General features: G+C 42.2%; 1 protein-coding gene across 2 annotated transcripts in view; it reads right to left on the reverse strand.

Annotated features, from left to right (window-relative positions):
- SLC6A11 (solute carrier family 6 member 11) overlaps positions 1–27653 on the reverse strand; it is a 286531-nt gene that overhangs the window by 104400 nt on the left and 154478 nt on the right. For both annotated transcript variants that reach the window (XM_048858227.2, XM_048858228.2), the window contains exon 7: positions 17470–17604. In XM_048858227.2, coding sequence (XP_048714184.1) covers positions 17470–17604 — 135 coding nt within the window. The remainder of the gene's footprint in view (positions 1–17469; positions 17605–27653) is intronic.

The raw sequence follows: 27653 nt of genomic DNA on the forward strand, positions 1-27653 counted from the left end.
AAGTCCCGTTTTGACATTTTCAAAAATTAAGCCTTTTGCTTTCCCAGTTTGAAATTACTTTTTGTTTTGACATTTTAATTTATAAAATAAAAAATATAATTTTTAATTTATGTCATAAAAAGGTTTAAAGGGTTGAAATAGAACAAAATATTCATTCCTAAATTCTCCAAATGAACATTATTATTATTATTATTATTATTATTGGTTCAAGGAATTTTTTTGAGATTTTAATTTTTCATCGAAATTTGGGACAGAAAAAAATGTTGAAAACTATTTCCTACCCAGCTCTAGAGAGGTGAATGATATAACCCTTTGTCCTTCACAAGTAAAGCTCAGATTTTCTGCACACCATGATCTATTCAACGAGCACAATAATCTTTTCATTCCTTTCTGTGGCATTTCCTGAAGCATTAACAAAAAAACTATCATCAAATTCTAAAGTACCTATTCATCTCCTGTGTTTCTCTTTTGTTCTTTAACACCTATATGCCTGCTCCAGCCACGGCTCACAGGCTGCATCCCCTATTCTTACCACCCTTATTCTCAATGTGCTCAAGAGCTTCCAACTTTTTTAACTTCCATGCCTCACCTGACATTACTTTATATCCAGTCTGACTGGTTTTGGAAGTAAGTTTCCTTTTATCTACAGCTTTTGCCTGGATAAATGCAAGTCCAAGAGAGTTTCTGCTTTCAGAGAAACTGAAAAGCTGGACTCTGAGAAGCGACAGCAATTCTTCAGATCTCCCTGACAGTGCTTGTTTATCTATGCACAATACGGCATTTTTTGCTTGTGCAACCATTGAAATGATTTTGAAAAATCTCTCCCTGTTACTGCAATATTTTGACCTAATTCAGTTTCATGTCTCCCTCTAGTGGCTTGTCCCATTGACTACACAGCCTATTACTACCTCCAACTGTTGAAGCTTCTTGTTAGCTCAAATAATAGATTCCTGAGGTTTTGTTGCTGCAGGTTCAGGGATCAGTCCCTGCATTCAACTGTGGGATCTACACTTTGTGTGAATGAGGCCACGATTCGATACATTATGTTTTGCATGAAGAAGAATCAGATTTATACATTGAAAGAAAAATCAATGTCAGTCATTCATGCAAATGTATACAACAATGAATAAGGAGTTAGCTTTATAGAGTGCCTTTATCCCATAAACTCTCAAATATACTTAAAAATTCTTTACAATTGGAAGTAATAATTAGTACTGTATGCAAATACCAAACTGTAATAAACGTGTACATTAAAACACAAGGGTATTTAATTTGAAAAAGAATTCTACTTCAGCACTAAAGGCGTATTGGAGGGACCATAAATCTGTTCACAGTCCTGCTGTGGGGGCTTCTTCCTTAGGGAAGTTGGGAACAATCTGCCCCAGGTCTATTTGTTTTATGGCCTGTCCTTTGAGCATGAAAATTCTGTAGCATCACAGTTTGTTCTGTTGTGTGGTTTAAAGCACAAATAATTTGTAATACTAGGGATAAAACATGGGAGAATGAATGGTTTTGCATTACCCAGATTATGCACAAATGTAGTGTAAGAAAAACTGCACCATAAACTTCCAACAGGCTGTTTAGTTCTTATCTCATAGTAAAAGTCTGACATCAGTGGAGTGGCAGATGTATAACTGAGAGCAGAATTTGGTTCAATAATGTCAATTCTTTTGTAATTAGGATTTTTAAAAGAGCAGTTCCATATTAAGTAGTGTTGAGCAGCCTATACATTTGTATCAGCACATTTTGGGGGGCAGGGGAAGAGATTTAGCTTCCAGGTTAACATGAAGCAATATTGCTTTGCAGAGGTGTTGAAGCTGTGATGGTCCCAGGCTGTTAGAGACACAGGATGGGTAAGGTAATAGCTTTTATTGGAAGCTCGAAAGCTTGTCTCTTTCACCAATAGACGTTACTCCAATAAAAGATATTACCTCACTCACCTTGTCTCTCATAGAATCATAGAATCATAGAATATAAGGGTTGGAAGGGACCCCAGAAGGTCATCTAGTCCAACCCCCTGCTCAAAGCAGGACCAATTCCCAGTTAAATCATCCCAGCCAGGGCTTTGTCAAGCCTGACCTTAAAAACCTCTAAGGAAGGAGATTCTACCACCTCCCTAGGTAACGCATTCCAGTGTTTCACCACCCTCTTAGTGAAAAAGTTTTTCCTAATATCCAATCTAAACCTCCCCCACTGCAGCTTGAGACCATTACTCCTCGTTCTGTCATCTGCTACCATTGAGAACAGTCTAGAGCCATCCTCTTTGGAACCCCCTTTCAGGTAGTTGAAAGCAGCTATCAAATCCCCCCTCATTCTTCTCTTCTGCAGGCTAAACAATCCCAGCTCCCTCAGCCTCTCCTCATAACTCATGTGTTCCAGACCCCTAATCATTTTTGTTGCCCTTCGCTGGACTCTCTCCAATTTATCCACATCCTTCTTGAAGTGTGGGGCCCAAAACTGGACACAGTACTCCAGATGAGGCCTCACCAATGTCGAATAGAGGGGAACGATCACGTCCCTCGATCTGCTCGCTATGCCCCTACTTATACAAGTGTTGTTTGTTTGGACAAATACAAGTGTTTTCATGGGCAAATTTGGAGATACATATTTAGGTATCTAGCGGAGGGCCCTTCTGAAACTCTTACTGCTTGTGTCCTTGCACAAGTTTCCAACATTTCTATTCTCCCTCCGAGAATTTACCATGTCTCAAAATTTGCTTGGATGTAAAACATGCTGTTAAAGCAGCCCTGCCTAGGATGTCTCCTCCTGAGCCAGGATGCATTTCAACAGATGTGCCTGCCTCATTCCCCTTCTCTTGGCCCAGGAAAGGAACCATGTCTCAGTGTTTGACACAAAGCCTGCCTCTGGGCATAATTTGTTCATCTACACCAGTCCAGTAGTTCCCCCCAAACCCTCAGAATAAAACCATTCTTGACAAAGCCAGAGTAAACATATAAAGGTACAGCAGCTTTTTCCCATTCCCATCTCCAGGGACATCACCCCCAGCTCACCCATCCTGGAGTCAACAGCAGCACTGTGTTGTCAGGTCCTTTGGCCCCTGATCGAGGGCCCCACTCTCACTGGTTACTGGCAGGCCCCGACTCCCTGCCTGCCAGTGACCAGTCTTCTCACAGACCTTTACAGGAGTCTTTTCCCTGAGGGCTCCTCCCCTACTGCTTTCATTCCTCTAGGTCCCTGCCTGGGAATCCTACCCCTGATGAGGGGGATTCGCCCTCTGCAACAATCCTCTTGCTTCTAGGCTCAGCTTCCTCTGCCCAAGCCAGACCGTCCCTTTTTCCTAGGGGCCCCTGCCTGAGATTCCCACTTGTCAGGGGTCCCCAGCTTTGGTCAGCTCTGCCCAACAGCTTTCCTCCAAGTGCCTCTTGGGCGGTGCACAGTTACTGCTCTCCTTCCAAACTCAGCTCTCTCCCCAGCAACTCCTGCCAGCTCTTCCTTGCTGCTTTCCTGCCTCTCTCCAAGTCCTCCCAGGCACTGACTCTCCAGTATTAGGCAGCTTTCACCTACCCATCTCCTGCTTCTCACAGGCTTTGACTCACCCAGTCACCTCCTCTCTGTGGCCCAGGTGCCATCGCTTAAGCCCAATTGGGAGTCAACTGACCAGTCATAGGTACACTGGCCTCTTCCCCCTTAAAGAGCCAGTGTCACCCTATGACCATCCCCAATGAGGCAAAGAATACAGGAAATACAAGAAACTGGTCAAATAGAGTAGAAACTCAGAGTTACAAAGATCAGAGTTACAAACTGATCGGTTAACCACATACCTCATCAGGAACCGGAAGTACACAATCAGGCAGCAGCAGAGACAAAAGAAAAAAGAAAAAGGAACTATGGTACAGTACTGCATTAAACATAATGTACTAAAAAAAATAAAGGGAAAATTTTAAAAAAAGGTTTGACAAGATAAGGAAACTTTCTGTGCTTGTTTAATTTAAATTAAGATAGTTAAAATCAGCATTTTTCTTCCACATGGTGAAGAGTCGAAGCTGTATTAAGTTAATGTCAGTAGTAAACTTTTGAAAGAATAACCATAGTGTTTGGTTCAGAGTTACGAACATTTCAGAGTTATGAACAACCTCCATTCCCGATGTGTTGGTAACTCTGAGGTTCTATTGTAAACAAAACATATATATTTAGTGGGAAATGGGATCCAATAAGGCTGCAGGAATATAACTGAGAGCAGAATATTGTCCTCTTCTCTTCACTATTTTTTTCCATTTAAATCTTTGAAAAATTGGCTGTATAAACTTATGCAACCAGCATTAATGCAGTAAACAGCAAAGGTGTAGCTGACTCTGGCAGTGTTAGATGGCTCAAATTTTCAGGTGGGTGACCTCTTTTCAAACCAGGCTTCCAAGGAGTTATGTCCACCCTTTTCTTCAGAGCTAACAATCTTTTCTTACCACTTCGAAGGACGTGTTCAGTAAAAGGTTGATCCATTTATTCTTTATTGTGCAAGTTTCTCTCTTTTAATATCCCAGATGATTAAGCACCACAGCAACTGGATATTTTCGAGGGGATTTCCCCTTTAAAAACCTCATTTTAAAGCATAGAGCATTTTGAGTCCTTCCCATCAGTACTCTCTCTTTGTAGGAAAGGGGGAGGTTGAGAATACATTCCAATCAATTGTCCTTCACTTGTCAAGTTAGGATCTACTCATGCCCCATTGCTAACCTCAGCAGCATATGGTGAGGACTCAGAGACAGGAAATTTTTAGGCACAGAGGTGCCATCATCAAGAGCATCAGCATGGGTAAATATATACAAATGCAGTTTTACAGTCTGCTGCCCATGAATCCAAGCAATTGCCATACAAAGAGAGGTTTCAGAGTAGCAGCCGTGTTAGTCTGTATTCACAAAAAGAAAAGGAGTACTTGTGGCACCTTAGAGACTAACAAATTTATTTGAGCATAAGCTTTCGTGAGTTACAGCTCACTTCATCGGATGCATTCAGTGGAAAATACAGTGGGGAGATTTATATACATAGAGAACATGAAACAATGGGTGTTACCATACAAACTGTAAGGAGAGTGATCACTTAAGGTGACCTATTACCAGCAGGAGAGTGGTGGGGAAAAAACCCAGAAGTCACCTACTACAGGACAGGCCCAAGAAAGAAAATAACAGAACGCCAGTAGACATCACCTTCAGCCCCCAACTAAAACCTCTCCAATGCATCATCAAGAATCTACAACCTAGCCTGAAGGACGACCCATCACTCTCACGGATCTTGGGAGACTGGCCAGTCCTTGCTTACAGACAGCCCCCCAGCCTAAAGCAAATACTCACCAGCAACCACACACACACAACAAAAACACTAAACCAGGAACCTATCCTTGCAACAAAGCCCGTTGCCAAATGTGCCCACATATCTATTCAGGGGACACCGTCATAGGGCCTAATCACATCAACCACACTATCAGAGGCTCGTTCACCTGCACACCTACCAATGTGATATATGCCATCATGTGCCAGCAATGCCCCTCTGCCATGTACATTGGTCAAACTGGACAGTCTCTACGTAAAAGAATAAATGGACACAAATCAGACGTCAAGAATTATAACATTCAAAAACCATTTGGAGAACACTTCAATCTCTTTGGTCACTTGATTACAGACGTAAAAGTTGCAATTCTTCAATAAAAAAACTTCAAAAACAGACTCCAACGAGAGACTGCTGAATTGGAATTAATTTGCAAACTGGATACAATTAACTTAGGCTTGAATAGAGACTGGGAGTGGATGGGTCATTCCACAAAGTAAAACTATTTCCCCATGTTTATTTCCCCACCCCACCCCATCCCACCCCCCAGTGTTCCTCAGACGTTCTTGTCAACTGCTGGAAATGGCCCACCTTGATTATCACGACAAAACCAATTCCGCCCCTCCACCCACCCCGCTCTCTTGCTGGTAATAGGTCACCTTAAGTGACCACTCTCCTTACTGTGTGTATGGTAACACCCATTGTTTCATGTTCTCTATGTATATAAATCTCCTCACTGTATTTTCCACTGAATGCATCCGATGAAGTGAGCTGTAGCTCACGAAAACTTATGCTCAAATAAATTTGTTAGTCTCTAAGGTGCCATAAGTCCTCCTTTTCTTTTCATACAAAGAGAGACTCTTTTTCTTTCTGGTAAACATTATATAAAAGGTGCATTACCTTTCCTACACAGTTTCTTGCTAAAACCAAACAGAGCCATTTCTATAGTCATCTGGAAATACATATTAAAATGTAACATTATTCATTTACTCCCACCCTTAAAGCTAGAAGAGAATTCTGTTATTTGCTTCTATCACTAAAAACATATCTTACATTCAGCCTCAAGATGGCAATGCAATTATAATAGTTGCTTGCTTCCAGTGCTGAGAGTTGAATCTCATCAGGTATTTTTTCCACTGCTAGAGATAAATATCAAGAATGGTGTTATTGCTGTAAATATTGTAGCTTAAAACATGGCAGCATTTAAAAATCTGGACGTTAACAGCTAAAGGAAGGTAGATAAATACTAAACTATCCTCCCAGTTTGTACAATACATGATTTATTCCAATAACATAATCGCTCTGTACATTTACACAAGATCCTAAAACCTGTCATATACCCTGACTATAGTAAGTATAATTAGATAACAATCATTAACAACTTTGCTGAATCATATTTTCTTTAAGTATTGCTTGTGCAGAAGTTTTTAGGTATACAGATATTTAAATAAATAATGATATGCTATTTTTGACAGAGGGAGAGGACAAAGTTTTTTTTATCAGGATAATAAGATAATAACCTGTTTCAGAGTAGTAGCTGTGTTAGTCTGTATCCGCAAAAAGAACAGGAGTGCTTGTGGCACCTTAGAGACTAACAAATTTATTTGCGCATAAGCTTTCGTGGGCTACAGCCCACTTCATCGGATGCATGCAGTGGAAAATACAGGCCCAACAAAGAAAATAAGAGAACACCACTAGCCATCACCTTCAGCCCCCAACTAAAACCTCTCCAGCGCATCATCAAGGATCTACAACCTAGCCTGAAGGACGACCCATCACTCTCACGGATCTTGGGAGACTGGCCAGTCCTTGCTTACAGACAGCCCCCCAACATGAAGCAAATACTCACCAGCAACCACATACCACACAACAAAAACACTAACCCAGGAACCTATCCTTGCAACAAAGCCCGTTGCCAACTGTGCCCACATATCTATTCAGGGAACATCATCATAGGACCTAATCACATCAGCCACACTATCAGAGGCTCGTTCACCTGCACATCTACCAATGTGATATATGCCATCATGTGCCAGCAATGCCCCTCTGCCATGTACATTGGTCAAACTGGACAGTCTCTACGTAAAAGAATAAATGGACACAAATCAGACGTCAAGAATTATAACATTCAAAAACTAGTCAGAGAACACTTCAATCTCTCTGGTCACTCGATTACAGACCTAAAGGTCGCAATATTACGACAAAAAAACTTCAAAACCAGACTCCAATGCGAGACTGCTGAATTGGAATTAATTTGCAAACTGGACACCATTAAATTAGGCTTGAATAAAGACTGGGAGTGGATTTGTCATTACACAAAGTAAAACTATTTCCCCATGTTTATTTTTCTCCCTCCTCTGTTCCTCACATGTTCTTGTCAACTGCTGGAAATGGTCCATCTTGATTATCACTACAAAAGGTTTTTTTTTCTCTCCTGCTGGTAATAGCTCACCTTAACTGATCACTCTCGTTATAGCGTGCATGGTAACACCCATTGTTTTATGTTCTCTGTGTATATAAAATCGTCCTACTGTATTTTCCACTGCATGCATCCGATGAAGTGGGCTGTAGCCCACGAAAGCTTATTCTCAAATAAATTTGTTAGGCTCTAAGGTGCCACAAGTACTCCTGTTCTTTCTGAAGATAATAACCTGAAACTCAAAAACTATTGGACCAATTTCCTAATGAAGCACTGGAGGTTTAAACAGTATTTAAACATATACAGTATTTATGTCAAATTTGCTTCCACTTTGAACATTTGCTTTACCTGAAGAGTAAGCTATTATTCTTATTTATGACTGTTCACTGAGCACCAAAACATATAGCTCAATAAAGACATGGTCCCAGCTCGGAACAGTAGGGACACGGGCGACAAATTGGAGAAACATGAGATCATGAGTTATCTTTGTACTACATCACACATCTGGTTCCAGGTTTTGTTAAGGTTGTGTGTGCATGTGCATGTTATGTTACTTTGATATTCGTTAATTGCTGTGAACTCGTATCTTGGTGGTTACATTTTATATACCACGTGTTTGTGTGTGCCCATATGGATAGACATGTACACATGTAGATATATACAGTAGAACCTCAGAGTTACGAGCAACAGAATTACAAACTGACCAGTCAACCACACACCTCATTTGGCACCGGAAGTATGCAATCAGGCAGCAGCAGAGACAAAAAAAGAAGCAAATACTACATAGTACATTACTGTGTTAAACATAAACTACTACTAAAAATATAAGGGGAAGTTTTAAAAAGATTTGACAAAGTAAGGAAACTGCTTCTGTGAATGTTTCATTTAAAAGCAGCATTTTTCTTCTGCATAGTAAAGTTTCAAAGCTGTATTAAGTGAATGTTCAGTTGTAAACTTTTGAAAGAACCACCATAACGTTCTGTTCAGAGTTACGAACAACCTCCATTCCCGTGGGATTCATAACTCTGAGGTTCTGCTGTATTTTGCTTACATATACATACACACATGTTGTGAGTAATATTTTTTACTTGTGAATATATTTTTATACATTCCCTCCAATCCACCCAAATATTTATTGTGATTTTTTTTTTAAATTTCCGGACTAAGTGAATTTCCCCTTCTCTTTCCTTCCTGTCACCTCCTCCCTCCATACTCTGGACTTTTCTGTCAATCTCACCTTCTGATATTGCCAAGTACAGTCCTTCTGGGTCAGCCCCACCACCAGGCTCACAGACACATTTTACAACAAAGAATCCACTTGCTATTCACTGGCATTGTAGCATCCATCAGTTCTACCTGTCTGCTTTGCATTCCTATGTGTTCCTTGTTCATTCTGCTGCTTGTTACAGAGTATGAGAAGGTGCAGAGGCTTTGATGCTCTGCTCTTCAGAAGGCCCATGGAGCAGAGCAGCAGTGGGGCAGAGAAAAATACCAATGAAAGTCAACTGGGGGCATTGGAAGCTATTGGCCCCCTTCCCCTCACCACATGGCCCCCTCTTATCAAATGTGAGACTGAGACAAGGGCTGTTCATTCTATAAACACCTCTGTTTTATTGCAAGATCTATAACTTCCCATCACTCAAGAAACATCAGATGAATTTTAAAACTCATTCGAGCTGCACCGAGACAGTTCAGGTCCTGTAGATGTATCTAAGCTGACACCTGTCCTCTTCCTAAATACTTTGCCCTGCCATTCATTTATTTTCATATGCATGACATTTACATGTATTTAAATGCGAGGGAGATTACAAACTTTGCATTCCCTCCTCACGGACAAGTATAATAATGCACGATACACTCCCAAATCAAGGGTTAATTAAATTTGTTCAGCATTGTAGGACGCATTTATTGTTCAGAGACGGTTATGTGACTCTAGATATGCTGACATACTCCTCCCTAAAGATACTGTTCTCAGCTAATTTCTATAATGAATATTTTCATAAAAATAATAATAGCAATTAAAATGAATAAAACAGCAGGTGGACAGCCAATAATTAACACACAAGCATACAGTAAACAAGTGGTGTTTGTTTTTCTCTGCTTCTCTTATTTTAGGAATCATCAGCTTTAGTGCTAATGTAAATTGCTAGGGTAAGATGTGTGTCATAAGATAAAGGACCAAATGGAGCCAGGCAATCTTGAGTTCTAATCCCAGCACTTACACTAACTCCCTCCATGGCCTAATTTTTCAAAAGTGGCTAGTGATTTTCAGTGGCCAAACTGAGATTTAAAGGGCTCTGATTCTCAGAGAGTAGGTGTTGAGCTTCAGATTTCAAGGGGACTACTCCTATGCTTAATGTTAAGCGCATCAGGGCCAGAGTGCTCAGTATCATGTTGGCCTGCACCCTATTCCCTCTTCTACTTTAGCTGGAACTCCTTGCAATTCTTGTCCATAACAGATATAGAGTCAGAACATGTGTGGATGGTCACCAATACACATTTTGTTACCGATGCCTTTACATATAGGAGATACAGAGTTTTTAAAAAAGTTTTAGACTCTGATCTACTGCTTCTCAAAACAAAGGCTTCACTGAAGTACCAATTCTTGTTCAATATAGCAGGGCCTACGGTTTTATTTAATTACACAGGCCCTGCCCATGGAGCACAGCTTACTACCTAACTGAAAGAAAAATTAATGGGAAGAGTATCATTTTGTGCCTATTAAGGCATTGAGTCTATCGTTATTGTCAGTGATCGCTGTCTGAATACAACAGTGCATGTTTGGTGACCTAATGGCTGTCGGGATCAGTAATGGACTGCAAAAATTTTTCCCAGCGTTGCCAGCCACTACTAGAAGCAGGTTTCGAGTAGCAGCCATGTTAGTCTGTATTCGCAAAAAGAAAAGGAGTACTTGTGGCACCTTAGAGACTAACCAATTTATTTGAGCATAAGCTTTCGTGAGCTACAGCTGTGGTGAAGTGAGCTAAAGCTCACGAAAGCTTATGCTCAAATAAATTTATTAGTTTCTAAGGTGCCACAAGTCCTCCTTTTCTTTTTACTAGAAGCAGTATCCAAAGTTGTCTGACAGCGGGTGGAATGAGCTGGTGGTCTCAGCCCAGTTCCCAGTGTCCGTGTCTATAGCCTCTACCACAGTTGTAACCTTTTCTGGCAGATTCAGCAGAGAGTTTTCGGACTTAATCGATAACACAGACCAAACTACCCTCTTCTTTCCTAGAAGCAACCCCTCCCACTCAAGAATTAAGGGCTTGTCTACAGTTAACACGCTACAGTGGCACAGCTGCATCACTGTAGCACTTCAGTGTAGACACTAACTACATTGACAGGAGGGGGTTCTACCATGGGCAAAGGTAATCCACCTCCCCAAGAGGCAGCAGCTAGGTCTTCAGAAGAATTCTTCTGTCAACCTAGCGCTATCTACATGGGGATTTAGGCTGACCTAACTACGCTGCTCAGGGTGTGGATTTTTCACACCCCTGGCCACTGTAGTTAAACCAACCTAATTTTCTAGTGTAGGCCAGGCCTCAGACACATTAGCAGGAGACTGTGAAGCAGTTAATAGAGAACTGACACCCCCAGGGCTTTCACTGCAGCCCTTCACATTGGCACTCAAAATTCATCTTACTGGTGTTTATTTAAGATGGTTAATCAGAAACTGCAGCTATTTGAAACCTGAGATAGAGACCTCCCCTCCCACACCTTTACGACAGCCATTTAGATCAAACCCCAGCACTATTCCATGGGACAGAGAACCCATATTTTGGATCTGTTAGAAGCTCTGCTGTTTACACTTGCTTGTCTCTTTCTAAAGAAACACCTGAGCAACTGGACAACAAAGCCAAGGAACGCTCAGGGACAACTGATAATTAAATGGCCATAAATTTCATTAATGCAGAGTTAACATTGCCCCGTGCTGGCTAGTGGTCTTCCAGCATGTGGAGAGTGGCTAAACTTACGCCTCTGAAAACCAGGAAATACAGAGTTAAGCTACATGCCACCCACCCCACAATGCAACCTGATCTCCTCCCCCTAGAGCTGGCAATAGCCACTGGGAATGGTTCAGTAAGGGGAGGGGATGCCATAATCAGTAGACAGGAGGAAGTTCTGAGGGTATGTGCTGTTCCTCGAGTTGTGCTCCACAGATTTGAATTCCATCATTTATCTGCATGCATTCCAGCTGTGCTCACTGTGTTAGGTGCAGCTGTACTGAATGGTGGAGGGATTAGATGGAGCAGCTTGGCAGATCAGTGACTGTAATATGAGCCGAGATGCATTTGTACCTTGTGGGATTAAGTGTCTGTCATTTGAGCACTGAGTTTTGTAGGTCACCTCCAGAGAGGTGTAGACAAGGGTTCTCTCACTGTGGGGATTGTCAGCTGTCTGGTGGCACACAGGCAGTGGTCTCCAGGGCTTAGTGAAGGCAATGTCTCAGAAGGTATCTGTAAGAGTAGAGTACTAGTATGTGTATAACTGGCATACTGGGGATTGCTCAAAGAGGACAGAATTAAGGTTGCGATGTGGGTGTGGCTTGTACCTTAACGTGTCATTTCCTGGTTTTCAGCAATGTAAGTTAAGCCACTCTCCATCCTGGAAGACCACTAACCATCACTGGGAAACCGTCACTCTGGGTTCATTAAGTTTCTGAGCCCTTAATTTCCTTGCTATTTAAAAAAAATGATTTCTCAGCATCCCCATTTTCCACAGCCCAATTCTCCCACTCTTCTGCCTCTGGCTCCTTGGCAACAATTCAGCTAGCTACAGAATGCACTGGCTGCACATTATCCTGCCCCTTCATCATCTTCTCGTCTCCCCTCTCTCTGTGCAGCACAGCCTGCTTCTCCCTCCCCAACCATCCTCGGCACCGAGATGCAGGCAACAGCGTGAGACCTGCAGGTGGAGGAACAGGGTAGAGGATGCAGGAACAGTGCAGGGATTAGTATGGAGACAGTGAGGACAGATGTGGGAGGAGGCATGGGAGGAAGGATGGCTCAGTGGTTAGTGCTTGGGACCGGGGGAGATCTGGGTTCAATTCCCTGTTCCATGACTGACTTCCTGTGTGACCTTGGGCAAGTCACTTAGCCCTTCTTGCCCCAGTTTCCCATCTGTAAAATGGGAATGTACTATCCTAATTTCCTAGTGCAGACCAGGACTCAGAGAGACGTAGAGTGGCCCAATCATTTGTCCAATGAGATGTTCTCAGGTAAATGAGAACACCCCATGGAAATGAATGCTGCCTGAAACAATACCTCTGAGAGGTGTGACCGGCTCCATTCATCTCAGTGGATATTCTCATCCCCCCCTTCCCAGTGCCCTGTGGTATATGTCAGACATGCCCATTCTCAGCTCCTCAGCACACTGGTTTTGGTTTATACACCAAGCATGCTGTTCTCATCTCCCCATTCAGATTGGCAGGACCCCCCAGATCATGGCATACAGGAGCCAGGAAGAGGGGCTTAGACTACTCTCCCGCAAGGGTCAGCCCTTCCTGCAAGACCCCAGCTCACATGGGGAATAGAGAGAGGTGCTCAGACCACCCCTCCAAGAGAAGCAAGGCCCCCAAGATCTTGGCACACACTCAGGGGTCAGAGAGAAGGGATCATCAGACCCCCCCCCCCGCCAGTATCCCAGCACAAATGTGGGAGGGGATAATGTGGGGCTGACAGGCCCTTGTGTTTCCCAACTCAGCCAGCCATTCACCCCATATTCCCCCGTCCAGTATCTCCTCCCTCCTCTCTCCCCATAATCTCTCCTTGCCACAACGGAAAACCTCTTCTATTTCTCCCACTTCTCCACCCCCTAATCCACCCTCCCCTCTCTGCATTCTCATAACCCTCACACTCCCAGCGCTGCTCCCATCCCCACCTGTCCCTCACTGCTCCCATCCCCACATATTCCCTAGCTCTGCACCAAACAAGTATAAGAATCTAAAAAAGTTCTGAGCCCCTCATGCTAGGGGGCTGCCTATCAGGAATGCCTTGACTATTAGCACACTCAGGTCCATTGTTCAGGAAACACAATTACGTTATCCTAATCTTTTCATCTTTCCTCTAGTTAATCAATGCGAGTAGATTAATCCACATTTTGCGCTTGTCTTTACTGAATTTCATCTTTTAGATCAATTCTCCAATTCTCCAAGATCATTCTGAATTCTAATCCTACCCTCCAAAGTGCTTGCAACTCCTGCCAGATTCATGTCCTCTGCAAATTTTACAAGCATACTCTCCGCTCTCTCATCCAAGTAATTAACGAGGTCAATGTAGAGTGACTGAGATCAGTTGGGGGACAGTCAGAGCCAGAGTCCGAGTCCCAGATGCGCACACAGAAAAACTGATTTGATAAAATGCTGGATTCTTTTCAGAGGACAGTATCCCAGGAACTCCTTGCTCAAATGACCTCCGATTGGGCCCACAAACAATACCCAGCACCTTGATGAGGCACAGGACATTGAAGGACAATCCAAATAAGTATTTAGAATATTTGGCGGCGTCCTTTAAACCGAAAGTGCATCTGAATCTTAACTAAAGCAGAGCCGGCACTCTGCTATGACAATGTAGAAGTGTATAAGCTTTACAGCTCGAAGGAACAAAAGATGGCATTTTCAGAGCAGGAGGACCCAGCTATCCTGAAAAGATAGAATATAAAAATGAGGTAGAGAACTCAGCACTTGAAAGCTCAGAGGAACTGAAAAGACAGATGAATAGCTGCTTAGAAAGCTATAACAAACCATGGAATGCAAATCACACAAAGACAAAAGATGCAAGAACTTCAAACTAAACTGTGCCTTGAAGAAAAACTTGCTTTATTTAATCCACAGTAAACATACTTGGCACTGTGGTTCAAATACTGCTCTCCTAACACAGAAACACAGTCGTCTCCCTGGAACGGTACTTAAGCAGACTTCCAGCTGAAGAGGAAAACAACCTTTACGAGCACACATGCATTATACTTGGAAATTGTGGAGTAAATCCAAATAAACAAGAGTAAAGACAAAAACTGGAAGCACGAATGTGAAGTTTAGTCCCATCAATTTCCTCTTGCTCCTTTGAAAAAGATTCCATAATTATCTAGTTTATGGCATTTTGTTTCACAATGCAAGAATTTCATACGTTGCAAACATTCATTAATTATACATTTCCATTAATATGCATACTGTCAGCATCTCTCCTATTCTTTGACTACTAAAAAGGCTACAACAAAGAAGCACTTCCAAACTGGATGACACTCCAAATTCCATTTTAAACACTCCATCCTAGAACTGACCGGAGGACAACAATTCCATCCCATGACAACTTTCGAGGTTTCTGTTTTTGTTCTGCATTAGAAAGGAAACAAAACCTTTCAAATGCTTTTGTGAAATGGAATTATGTGAAAACATCTGGTTTTGGCTTGAAAGTTGGGCTTTTACTTTGGGTCCCTCTCTTGGGAAGTGGCCAGAGATTTCCATGAGGACCCCAGAAACCTTCCCCATCCCAGTTGATACTTCTCTGGGAAACGTTCTGGCTTTGACAATACAACATATTTCTTTAAAAAACTATGTTGTCAAAAACTTCCAACCCACTCCACTCCATTACACCATCTTGCCATATTTCTCATTAGATCTCAGTCTCAACTTCGTCCTTTTTTCCTAATCTATAGGGAGGGGTAGGGGCTGCATTTTTAAAATAATGTGGGATGAAGCATAGATATAGATTGATTGCGATCACCTTGCAATGGGGGGAAAGTTCACCTGTGAAAGTATAACACTGAATACTCCCCTCCCAAGACATTCTAAACAGAACCTAGATACACACAGCGGAGTGGGAGGCAGACTACTAGGCCACACGTGTCTTTTAAGAAGGTTCCCTGCGTTTCAAAGGCTTCCTGAGAACCATAACACCATGTGTGCCCAGCAATTACCATGGCAACAGTGGGTTTCCTTACAAATGGAAATGGTATAGCAAATAGGCATGTAAAAACCCCTTGTAAACTGACAAACAAGCTACTCTTGCCCTGGGTTAAAAGAGCTTGCACACACCCTCTTTCTATTAATTTTTTCCATGAATAAACAAGGGATGGGGGACGTGTGTTCACAGTGGCATGTGAGAAATCCATGTACATGCACAAATCCTGTTAACAGGCCTCCCATGCACCCCTTGGAAGACAGAAGCAGCAATGTTTAAGCAGCATGCCTGCCCCCTCTCCTCATTAGATTTGTGCAGCCCTGGAGGTTGGTAACTCTGGCTCCCTGAGGAATTCGACACTGGGGGAAAGTCATTGTGATGTATTGCCGGAGAAGAATGCAGAATGTGCACTCATTATTAAGACTCTTTGAATTACATCAGTTGTCAAAAATATGCAGGAAGGCAGAACAATGCTAATCAAAGCTGGACAAAGCAAACTTTTCAAGTTCTCAGATAAACATTTGACAGTCAGATTTGTGAACTGACTTTCAATTGAGCAAGCTTACTAAAGTCATTGCAATATATGGGTCTATTATACGTGGTGGAGAACAACTCAGAGAACAAGGAGACCAGAACTTCATGGGACCCTAACAGTTTTCTCAGTTAGTCCACCCTCCTTTATCGGACAAATAGGCGTGTCAGATTTTATTTCCATTGCTCTCCCTTCACCTCCCAATCACTTGTGCTTAGAATAGCAACAAATATCTACCTACTTTCAGTAACAAGAAGTTCAAAATCGGCAAATCGATCTATTTTTCCAAATGTCTTTAAATGTGACTGTCCCATTCTAGTTGGAAGTTCTTACCTAGCCATACTATTTCATTAGGATGATCTTTCCATGATTCAGTAGCTTCAGAAGCTACAGGGAAATAACTTGAAGGCTCATTGTGTTGTCATGTCAAAACATACTTTTGCTGAAAATGTTTTACAGTTCACTGGACAGAAGGGAGTACTTCAAAAAATGAATGCTGACAAATAGTACCAAACCTCTTTTTCAACTCCATTACATCTTTGGGTCCATCTAATGTCATAACCACCTCCAGGAGTAACATAGTCTAATGTTTATTATGCTGTCAACCCTGGTAAGTGAAGCGCTGTCTGCAACCTGTCAGCTATGAGAGCTGTGTCATTTTCTCTCTTAGATACCAGGCAAATGACATTCATAATTGCTATGTTCCGCTAATCTGTCATCGAGGTCTCAGTTTAACCCAGCATTTATATGATGATCTCTGCTTTGGAAGTGACTCAAAAGGCACACTCTCTTCTTTCAAGAATTTATTGGTGCTTTAAAATGTTTAGAGATTTTTCATTCTTCTATGCCGCTTTATTTGCAAAGATACCAAATATGTCAACCCATTTTTATTGTTTTTTAATTTTTAAAAAGAGAAGCGGATTATCTAAACCATTCCACGGAGGTTTATTATTTGGAATACACACTAATGGTGCACAATGTCAAAAATGCTCAGTCTTTGTCAAACTCTGCTCCCATTGATTTCAGTGGGGGCAGAATTAGGCCAGTGTTGAACACTTTTGAAAATCCAACTGTGACATGCTAAGGTACCACTAAAATGAACATAAACAAACAACCCCTCTACTCCTCCACACACACAACTACAGTATACTACAACTACTTCAAATAATTATTTTTAATGCCGTTAGGAATTTCAAATTGAAACACATCTATATACAATCTACTATATTTTTGTGTATTCCAACTTTGAATGCAATGAAAAATTGGAAGCACCAAAGATTTCCACCTCAGAGATACAATAAACACAGAGCAAGTTTTGAACATTAGTTATTTGATCCTACCTGTGGGTCAGACAATCGGGATAGGTCAGGATACAAGTAGAATTTTATTCCTTCAGAAGCCCCTGGTAATGTTACTCCTCGAACCAGAAGAATCAATAGCATGACATACGGGAATGTAGCTGTTACGTATACCACCTAGCGAGAAGAAGTAAAACATCAGAAAATGTGTTTTTTTTCCCAAACAAAAACAAGAAGAAGGTGGTGTTGTTTCTCTAGGAGTAATCCAGATATAAATACCCGCACAATCTTATGCACCCCCTGAGTGACACTTTGAGACCTAATACCCTTACTGGTCTTCTGCAGAGGGAAGAATTTCATCCCCAAGCATATTCCTTCCTCAAAAATTTAGGCTTGGCAGGAAAATGGGCAAACAATCACAAATAGAGCTGGGCGAATAATGGATTTTTCAGTTCACTGGCAATTCTTGGGGGTGGGGTGGGGGAATAGAAAAAAAATTAATTTGGAGTCAAACAGATTTTTGTTTGTTTGTTTGTCTGAAATTTTGGAAAAAGCAAAGAGTTGAAAAAATTATTTCAGGTCAAACAAAATGTTTTGTTTCAATTTTGACCATTTTTAAACATTATTGACTTTTTAAAAATACTATCAAAGGACATTTTGAAACAGAAAGTCAATTTTTGCACTGACAATATTGAAATGAAACATTTCAATTTTTTATCTTTTTTTTAGCGTTTTTGTTTGTTTGTTTTACTGAAATATTTTGGTGAATTTGCAAACTGTTGCTGAATCTGCCTTTTTTGAGAAAAAAAAATGGTCAAAAAATTTCACCCAACTCCAGTCACAAACATTGGTTGGGACATTCTCTCCAAGTAAGTTACTGTGGCTCACTACAGAACAATTAAACGAGATATGGTACAGTAGAGAAATGAATTGACTTGCCGGAAAATAATGTGCTGTATTACATATTAACTATGCAGCAGCCTATATTGGAAACAATGTTACTCTTATTACTGGTACTAAATGTGTTTGGAAAAGTGAGAACAACAGTATAACCAAGGGAAGAAAATGTGGATTTTCCTCCGCCCCCACCTCTCTCTCTTCAAGAGTCTTATACAGTCTGGGGTTTTTTGCAATAAATTACTGAACACAGATCATGAGAATTCACAACCCATACAAGTAGCTGATTAATTGGTAAAACAGGTATAATATTTTCCTGTGAACAATCAAGTCTCTAAAACCCACTTCTCCAAACAAACCCACTGTGGTAGGAATGTGCCTGCCCCATAGCAACCTTCCCTCCCCTGGCCATCTGGGGCTCTCCAGGAATTCTCTGCCTCAGTTTCCTTCCCAGAGGTGCATCTCCTCAGCTCTCCACTCACTGATCTGTGAGAGAGATGTGACTCGCCCTCTGGCCAAGTTACAAACAAAACTTGACACTCTCTTCCTCCTCAATAAACCCACACCCTCTCTTTGCTAACCTGCCATCCTGGGCAGTATTTTGGCTTATATTTGTTTGTTTTGTTCCATTTAGATGATAAGATCTTTGGGCATGGAAAGTATCTTGTGTCTGTAAAGCACTATGTATATTTGCACAGCAACACACGTTTTATAACAATATCATGCCAAGCTTTTGCTTCGAGATTTGAAGAATTCTGTGCAATCCTCCTACAAAAGGTAAAGTTAAGAACGAGTTTACAAATGAAGCTTCCAGGACACAGAAATACCTCCAGTCCTGAGCTTTAAGGCAATGTGGTAAGCTATACAATGAGACAAGCACAGCATCACTCCCTGTGATGTGCACGGGGCAGCTCCAGAACCATCATAGAAATGTAAAAATGTATGGCTGGAAGGGACCTTCAGAAGTCATCGATTCCAGTTCCCTGCTCTGAAGCAGGACCAAGTAAACCTAGATCATCCCTGACAGGTATCTGTCCCATCTGTTTTTAAAAACCTCCAGTGACCAGAGATTCCACAACCTTTACTGGGCAGCCTGTCCCAGAGCTTAACTACCCTTAGTTAGAAAGTTTTTCCTAATATCTAACCTAAATCTCCCTTGCTGAGGATTAAGCCCATTACTTCTTCTCCTACCTTCATGGACATGAGTCTTATACAGTCTGGGGTTTTTTGCAGTAAATTACTGAACACAGATCATGAGAAATCACAACCCATACAAGTAGCTGATTAATTGGTAAAACAGGTATAATATTTTCCTGTGAACAATCAAGTCAAGTGATCCCCATCCTCTTTATAACAGTCCTTAACATATTTGAAGACTGTTATCAGGTCCCTACCTCAGTCTTCTCCTTTCTCAAGACAAGACTAAACATGCAGTTTTTTAAAAAAACTTTTCCAAGTAGGTCAGGTTATCTAAACCCTTTCATTATTTTTGTTGCTCTCTTTTGGACTTTCTCCAATTTATCCACCTCTTTCGTAAAGTCTGGCACCCAGAACTGGACACAGTCCTCCAGCTGAGGCCATCTTCCTGCCCTCTCATCCACCTTCCCTTAGACTCCTCTCCATGGCTCCAGGGTCTGCACTGAGACACAGGATGGAGGCTGAGCAAGCCAAAGAGAAGGACTGGGAAGAGCAGCATTGGGGGCATGGGGCACACATGTTGCCTGTCTCTAGTCCCATGGACAGCTGTATTATCTTCTCCATGAAGTCACCCTTAGAGGTCTTGGGGGTGATGGCTGGAGGGCATCCAACAGAGCCACACTGCCACATGGGAGAAGGCAACGAGGGCCAGAGCCTGTGTGGAGGCACAGGGCCTCTGCTTGAATGGTCTAGGCCTCCTGGGGATTGCTTAGGATCTCTCAGGTTTGAGAGATCCTAAGCAATCTGCAGCCTTTTCAATTTGGGGGTGGGTTCTCCAAGAGGGGATGATTCCCTCTGCAGGAGGGGACGATCTGGGCCAACGATGGCTGTTTAATTATTTAATCAGGATGTCAGGGTAATAAATTCCTCTTAAACAGGCATGGCCCAAGGTCTGATCAAAGCACTAGGAGACTGGGAATCCTGAATTCTAATCCCGGCATTGACACTAACTCGCTCTGTGGCAGTAAATTACTCAGGCATAGATTTTGAGACGCAACTAGTGATTTTGTTGCCTCAGACTTGGGGTGCTCACACAGAGACAGAATGGGCCTAGTTTTCAGAAAATGCTGAGCATCCAACCCCTAAAAATCAGTCCGCTTCCATGTGTCTCAGATTGGGCATCCAAAAATGGAGTTACTTAAAATCACTAATCCTGTTTGAAAATGTAGGCCATGTCTTCTGCCTCAATTTCCTCTCTGTAAAATGGAGATGACACTAATACCCCCCTGCCTTTCAGAGGAATGCATGGATTAATTAAGGATTCAATAAAAACGGAAAGCCTTGTTCACGTGCTAAGTACAGTTACTGTTCACAATTGATGGAGAAGCCATCTCCCAGGACCAAGTGATTCAATGTTCACTAACCTGGTACATCAAAGGGACAAAATTCCATACAGCTGTTTTTTCATAATGAGGCTGACAAATAAAAAGGAATAAAAGGAAATAAGGATGAAATGCAGTGAATGAGACTGATCCTGCAGCTCTCTCCTGGCTTCAGTGACAGCTCAGTGCATGGAGAGGCTACAGGATCTAGCCCAACAAGGTTTCTGTGCTTTTTTGTTTATTCATTTCGGCAATTTCAGTCTCTGTGCACTGCATTCCCTTCCCTCCTCTCTCCTAAAATTAATGGCTGCTGTTAATATCAATAGTCACTTAATCAGGTCAAATGGCTGACGCTGGGGTCACTGTACCTGAATTGAAAGAGTAACATTTTCTTGCATCCTGCTTCATTATGTCATATTACTTCACAATCTGTCATCTCATGCAGCCTGCCATTGCACCATATCATTTTACATCAGCATGCAGACTGCCCTTTCAGACACATAGATATTCTTCCCAGGGCGCACCAGCCTAACTTCGCTATACACACAGTTTTCCACCGAGGATGCAATTACAGCTCCGATCAGTCTGAGCTGCAAGGAGGAGGAGAAGGCGCCACAGAAATTCATTCTTCCACAGGCAAGGGAGGAGAGAAGAGAAGATCAGCCAAGGTTACCTCTGCATAACAGCAGTGCAGTTATCACTCCCCCATACAGCCATCCTGGCATGGAGAGTAAAACCCCAGAGAATTGCCTTGCCCTGCCCAGAAATGCCCTCACTGGGGCCTCTGGCATTGCTGAAGGTATTGGAAACCTCACCCCCAGCTCCTTGATTTTCAGTCCCTAAGAGCCAAAATACAGCTGTACCTGTGCAGAAGCATTAAGAGAGGGAGGGCTCTCTGAGGTCTCTCCTCCCCCTACTACTGCCTTGCAAGGAGCGAGGTACATAGCACATCATTTCTACCACACGCCTATGAATCCAATCCAAACCACAGGTAAGAGGATAAAGAAGAGGAGTGCTGATAAGAGCAAGGCCTGTGGACAGGTGGGAAGGATCTGAGGTGTTTACAGGCTGTGGCAGCCCTTTGTGCCAGTTGGTATTGCTATTAAAATAAAAACAAGGGCGACTTTGGCACTCAAAGCGATGGAACTGCTGGATTTCCGAGCTCTTTTGGGCTGAAATGGCCAGTGAAAGATGCTGGATTTGTGATGTGCTGAAATGGGGACTGGGATAGGAACCCCCCAAACTTAGTTCCATTACAGGCTGTCGTCAGATTTTCAGCTTGCATCTCCAAGCCTGCTGAGCCCCTGGACTCCTTGGGGTTCCTGTTTTGAAATTCTCGTTATGTTCTTGTTTATCATGCTGTACAGCACCCATGGAAGTGACCGGGGGTGGTTTTAGAAATCAAAGTGTTGTTGTTATTATTATCATCACATCTGTAGGCATTAAAAGTTTGCCTGGAATTGTTTTCTTTTCTTTCAACACGTCAAACCAATCTGAATGTAAATGTGAACACAACTGTTTCTAATTACGTTGAACCCTGTTTTAATTGACTTTAATTGCTTGGTGTGTTAATTAGCATGTCGATGCTCGGAATGCTTTTTCCAGCTCTCAGCGATGTCGGAGCCATGCTGGTATCGGAGCACTTGGGAGCAAACTAAACGTTTCTGACACACCTGTGTCGGCACCAAGTTCTTTTATTACAATATGACAAAGGCCCAGAGTGACAAAGGTATTGAGGTACCCAAAGATGCAGTTAGGCACCAACTGGGATTTTTAAAAGCTCTTATGCATGTTGGGCCCTAACGCCCTTTGAAAATCAATGGAACTCAGGTTGCGTCTACACACCTCTGCAGTGCAGCCTACAGGGGGTGTGTGTGTGAACTGCTGGGTGCACCAGCGTGCTGTGCTGCAACTCCCCTGCACGCAAGGCTGGATTTACACCTGACGTGCCCTCCACCCCCAGCCTACCGCTGACCTTCATGTTTTCTGTGAAAAATGAAACTTTTCACCCACTTTTAACTTTTCGGCGCCCCTAGGCATGTGCCTACTGTGCCGAATTGGAAATCCGGCCCTGCCTGTGTGGGCGCTGCTGGTGCAAACTGAAAAGTACCTCATTTGTGTGAACAGAGTCCTCTGGACTAGCTACCTGGTTGCACTAGTGCTGCAATTTACACCCCCGCAGTGTGCACTGCAGGGCCATGTGGACAAGTCCTGAGGCTCTGAAGTACCTGTATCTCATTTGAAAAATGTGTCTTGGGTTCCTAAATTGCAGAGGGCTAGATTTGTAAAGGTATTTAGGCATCTAAAGACTTCAATGGTTGTTAGATACACAACACCACATTTTTTAAAGGTATGTAGGAGCCTACTGGAATTTTCAAAGCGTCTGGGTGCCCAACACCCGTTGACCTCAATGCTTTTTAGGCACTTACAAGCTTTGGAAAATCCCACGAGGCACCTATCTGCACCTTTAGGTGCCTAAATACCTTTGAAAATCTGGTCCTCAGCGACTCAGAAAATTTTACTCTAAGCTAGTCTTTGGGATGGCCAGACGAACAACCACCGCACACAGATTGTGATGCAGCAGGTTCAACTTGTGAGAGATGGCAATAGGGAAAACTAACCCCAGGAGGAAACATAGATTATCTGTTGAGAGAGAGGAAGCAGCACTTAGCACACTGAATTTAGCCACACAGCCAGAAAAGTTAAAAATAGACTGCTCAGGCCGCAGCTACAAGAGAACATGTCAGCTTGATGTTCACATGCTCCATCACAACAACTTTTATCAGGATGAATCTAAAATAGGGAACTGGCTGCAGTGAACTTTAATCCTTTGCTTCGCTCTTGCTGTGACCACAGCTGAACTGTCCTTTGGTGGGGAAGGAAGAATTTTCATACACTGGCGAGTTTCATTACCTCTTGTCACCACAAGATAATACAATTACGTTCCTATGATGTCAATTACATTAAAACTTCAGATGGTTCCAGTTGCTTTCTGTGTAGATCCTTACTGGCCATCACTGCAGGTTGGATGGTACAGAACACAAAACAATATGCCAGATCGTGGGAAATGAGATTGTCTGAACTGCATTGTGTTTTATTTACACTGTAATACAAGGTTTTTTACAAAATGAAAGTGTTCAAGTTCGCTTAGGCCCAGATTTTTAAACTTATTTAGGTGTTGCTGCCTGCAGCATTGCAATACCTAACTGATTCAGGTGCCTACATCTCATTGTCAGGGCAAGCTCCCCCATCAATATACCTCAACCTGGCTTTTGAGAGATACACCTTTCAGGGCAATGTAGCGGTTCAGGCTCCCTGTCTACTGCGTCCTTCCCCGCTCCTGCGAATGCCAAAAAGGGGTGCCAGTTAGCGCTCTTTGTGGCATACTGTAGATACCTCTCCTCTTATACTTGGATTGACACTACTAACGTATTTCACACCGACTACTGAACAGGTGATGACCTTCAGCGCTTGTCTACACAGGGAAATGGCCCAGCAGAACTATAGTGGTACAATTATACCCCTAGAATTATACCCAGTATAAGTCCCTGTGTGGACACACTATTCCAGAATGAAAGTAATTTTTATTTCTTTATTTTTGCATATCTTTTGTTGCACAAAAATAGTCACTTTTATTCCAGAATAGAGTGTCCATTCAAGGAGTTATACCAGCATAACTCTAGGGGTATACTTATACCACTAGAATTCTACTGGTCAATTTCCCCATGTGGACAAGCCCTAAGGCGCTACCAGTCTGGGCTAGATTTACACTAAGAACCTACAGGAGAAGGGTCCAGATCCCATTATCAACTCCTGCACTATCCTGCCCCCCCACCCCAAAATTATTTATTTTATAAATTCAAACTCCTTTCCAAACCACTAACTGTTGCAGATAATCATACCATACTGTGATATAGTGCAAGATCTTTCCCTTTCCAATATCAACATGTGCAGCAAAACTGTCAGTTTTGAATATGACAACATTTGAAAGGGTTTTTTTGCTTATTGGGAAATCACACACAAAAATGGAGAGAACCAGCCAAACATCTAACTTCACTATTTGCATTCTCTATGTTGCAGTTTTATTCACCATCATCTGCTTTTATCTGGGTATGTTTATCCACAGAGAGCAATCTGCTGCAGAATTGTGTTGTGAACCATTCTTAATCAGACTGCTTACAAATGTAGATTTTTCTTCTTCCTAAACTCTGATGAGTCATACATGATTGCAAACAGTTTCTCTTGGGAAGAATGCAGTACAAATACCAAGCAGGTAAGAAAAGTGACAGTAATGAGCTCAGAGAGAGGAAGATTATACATCAGAGATGGGGAAAATTCACTTTGAGTTCAAGATGGTGAGCTAGAAAATAAAGGCCAGCAAAGGACATTCACTGAAATTACATAAGAAACTTGTTAACTGTGCAATGTTCAGAAAAAGCAAAAACTTTCTACGCGTGCCGTGACATCATCAGAGAAAGATGCACAGATGCTAACACTGCACTATACATGGATTATTGGCTGTGTGGCCACAGAGTCTCTCAGAAGTTACAGGAGATGAACAGGGAAACCACGGTGGAAGATTTTGGTCAGTGCTGCTGACCAGGACTGGTTCTAGGAGAGGGCAAGAGTTGCAGTCACCCTGGGCACTAACTTCCAGGGGGCATCATGTCACTTGTGCTGCTCAGGTGGGTGCTCATTTGGTTGGCTTGGCTGCTTGGGGTTGGGGGTCCATCCTGGATGGCAAAATGGCTAGAGATACTCTTGCTGATGACTGAGACTCTGATCCTGCATCAAAAATCTTGTGGGCACTGGGAGTCTGCCAGCACAATCCCAGCTGCAGATCCTCGGTTAAAACTGGAATGGTATGAAAAGGCACTAGGGGAAGACAGTGACTAGGCACTGGAGCTAGAACCCAGCCAACAACATGTAGTGAATTATGTGTTTGACCAATTAACTTGTTTTGTATTAATGAATTTTCTATAAATAGCATACAATTTCCCCAAATGTATGTTCTATAAATTATTTCCCAAATAATTTCTGCCTACTGGTTTGTCTGTAGTGTCCACAGGCTGCTAAAATCATGATCAAATGTCTTTCTAAAAGATGTGAAACTGTAAGTATTTGATATTCAAGCTATGGTGGTCAGTTTTGATTGACCCCATAGATCACATAGTGTATTCCTAACTTGCATTTACAAATTCAGACTTAATTTTGTATGTATATTCTTCAACAGTTGGTTAAAATTCACTGTTTTGACAAAGATTCCTGCCACCAAACTTGTTCACTAGAATATACACAAAAAGCAAACATAAAAAAGGACACACACATAGTTAGAGAGATTTCCCTGAAAACTTGAACAAACTTATCTGACTTTTTTGTGTGTGCAGTGTTTGCCTCACCTTCTAATCATAGCATTTCCTCCCTAATAAAGAAAAAAGTTGAAAGGAGATGATGATGTTCTAATGAGGATCAGTTCATGCATTATTCATGCCTCAGTAATATCCAATATATTAAATGTTCTACTATGGATTTTCCATATTTAAAAGAAAGGAAAACTATACACGTTTTTACTATTATGTCATGGTAACATGAAAAAAATCCATGACATAAGAAAACAGAAATGTTGGCAAAATGAGACACTTTTTCTAGGTTGCTGCTACCAAAGATGCTGATAAAATAATTTTCAATTGTTTATTAAGGCCCAAATGTATGTCATTGTGCATGCAAAAATGCATCTGTATAAACTACATGAACAATTAATCGCACACACAACTGTGACAATTGTGATAATTGTGCAGGTAAATAGCCAATTATATATCTAACTGGCCTTTTGCATGCACAATTACCACAATAAATGAAGAACCACAACAAATGCGCACTCAGATTACACTCATGCATTTTGCAAATGCAATTTTGAGCATGCAGTTCTAAAAAAACTGGGCAGAAAAATGCAGCTCAACTGGAGCCTTGAAGCTCAGATCTGAATCTATTGTAGTTTCAAACTTTCCTCTAGTTCTGGGGTGTTCATAGGTCATGTTCCATTTGGGTTCAATAAAGAAATAGATCTCTGTCAAACTCAGAGTAGCTGGAAAGCAGACCCAGGGCTCTTCTGTGGGCTGAATTCTAATTAAAACAGCCACCTAAGTGAGGCGGCTCTCTATAAGCGGAGTAGGTTCCACAGGAGACAGGTAACTACACAAAACTGCTCTACCTAGTGGACAATGTTATAGGCCAGCATTAACTCCTGGGGAACTTGTTCCCCAATTTTACACAGGGGTTAGCCAGTGGATCTACGTAGTAACAGACCTACTAGCCATATCCCCAAAACATTCATGTAGTCGTATGGATGGAGTCTGCTCTGAAAGACTTCAGACTTCCCCGTGCTGGATCCAGTGTACTTTCTTACCTGTTCAGTGGTACCACACTGCTTCGGTTTCCTACCAGGCCGTACATACCCAAAGAGGAGAATTGGTAGATTATCCCCTAGATGATAAATATTTCGGGAGGTAACTCAGGAACAAAATATGTTGCCCTTGATCCCTTACCCAATGAGTGGCATTGACCCTGCATATACCTTGTATATTATGAGCACAAGGGCTCCAGTCTTTATTGATTTACAGGTTTTCACTGGCTTCTGCTGGCGCAGGCCCTAGCTGAAGACCGGTGGTGAAAGGTCTTCCCGGAGTGGGGTGGGGAAAGTCAAAACAGTGCAAGGTCCCCAGAACGCCTGGTTGACCTCGGATCATCAGCACAGCACCAAAATGGCCAGGAGAGTGCCTGACTGAGAAATTAAGGGATATGTGCTGACCC

The sequence above is a fragment of the Caretta caretta genome, chromosome 7 (genome assembly GCF_965140235.1).
Source record: "Caretta caretta isolate rCarCar2 chromosome 7, rCarCar1.hap1, whole genome shotgun sequence".
Classification (NCBI taxonomy): domain Eukaryota; kingdom Metazoa; phylum Chordata; order Testudines; family Cheloniidae; genus Caretta; species Caretta caretta.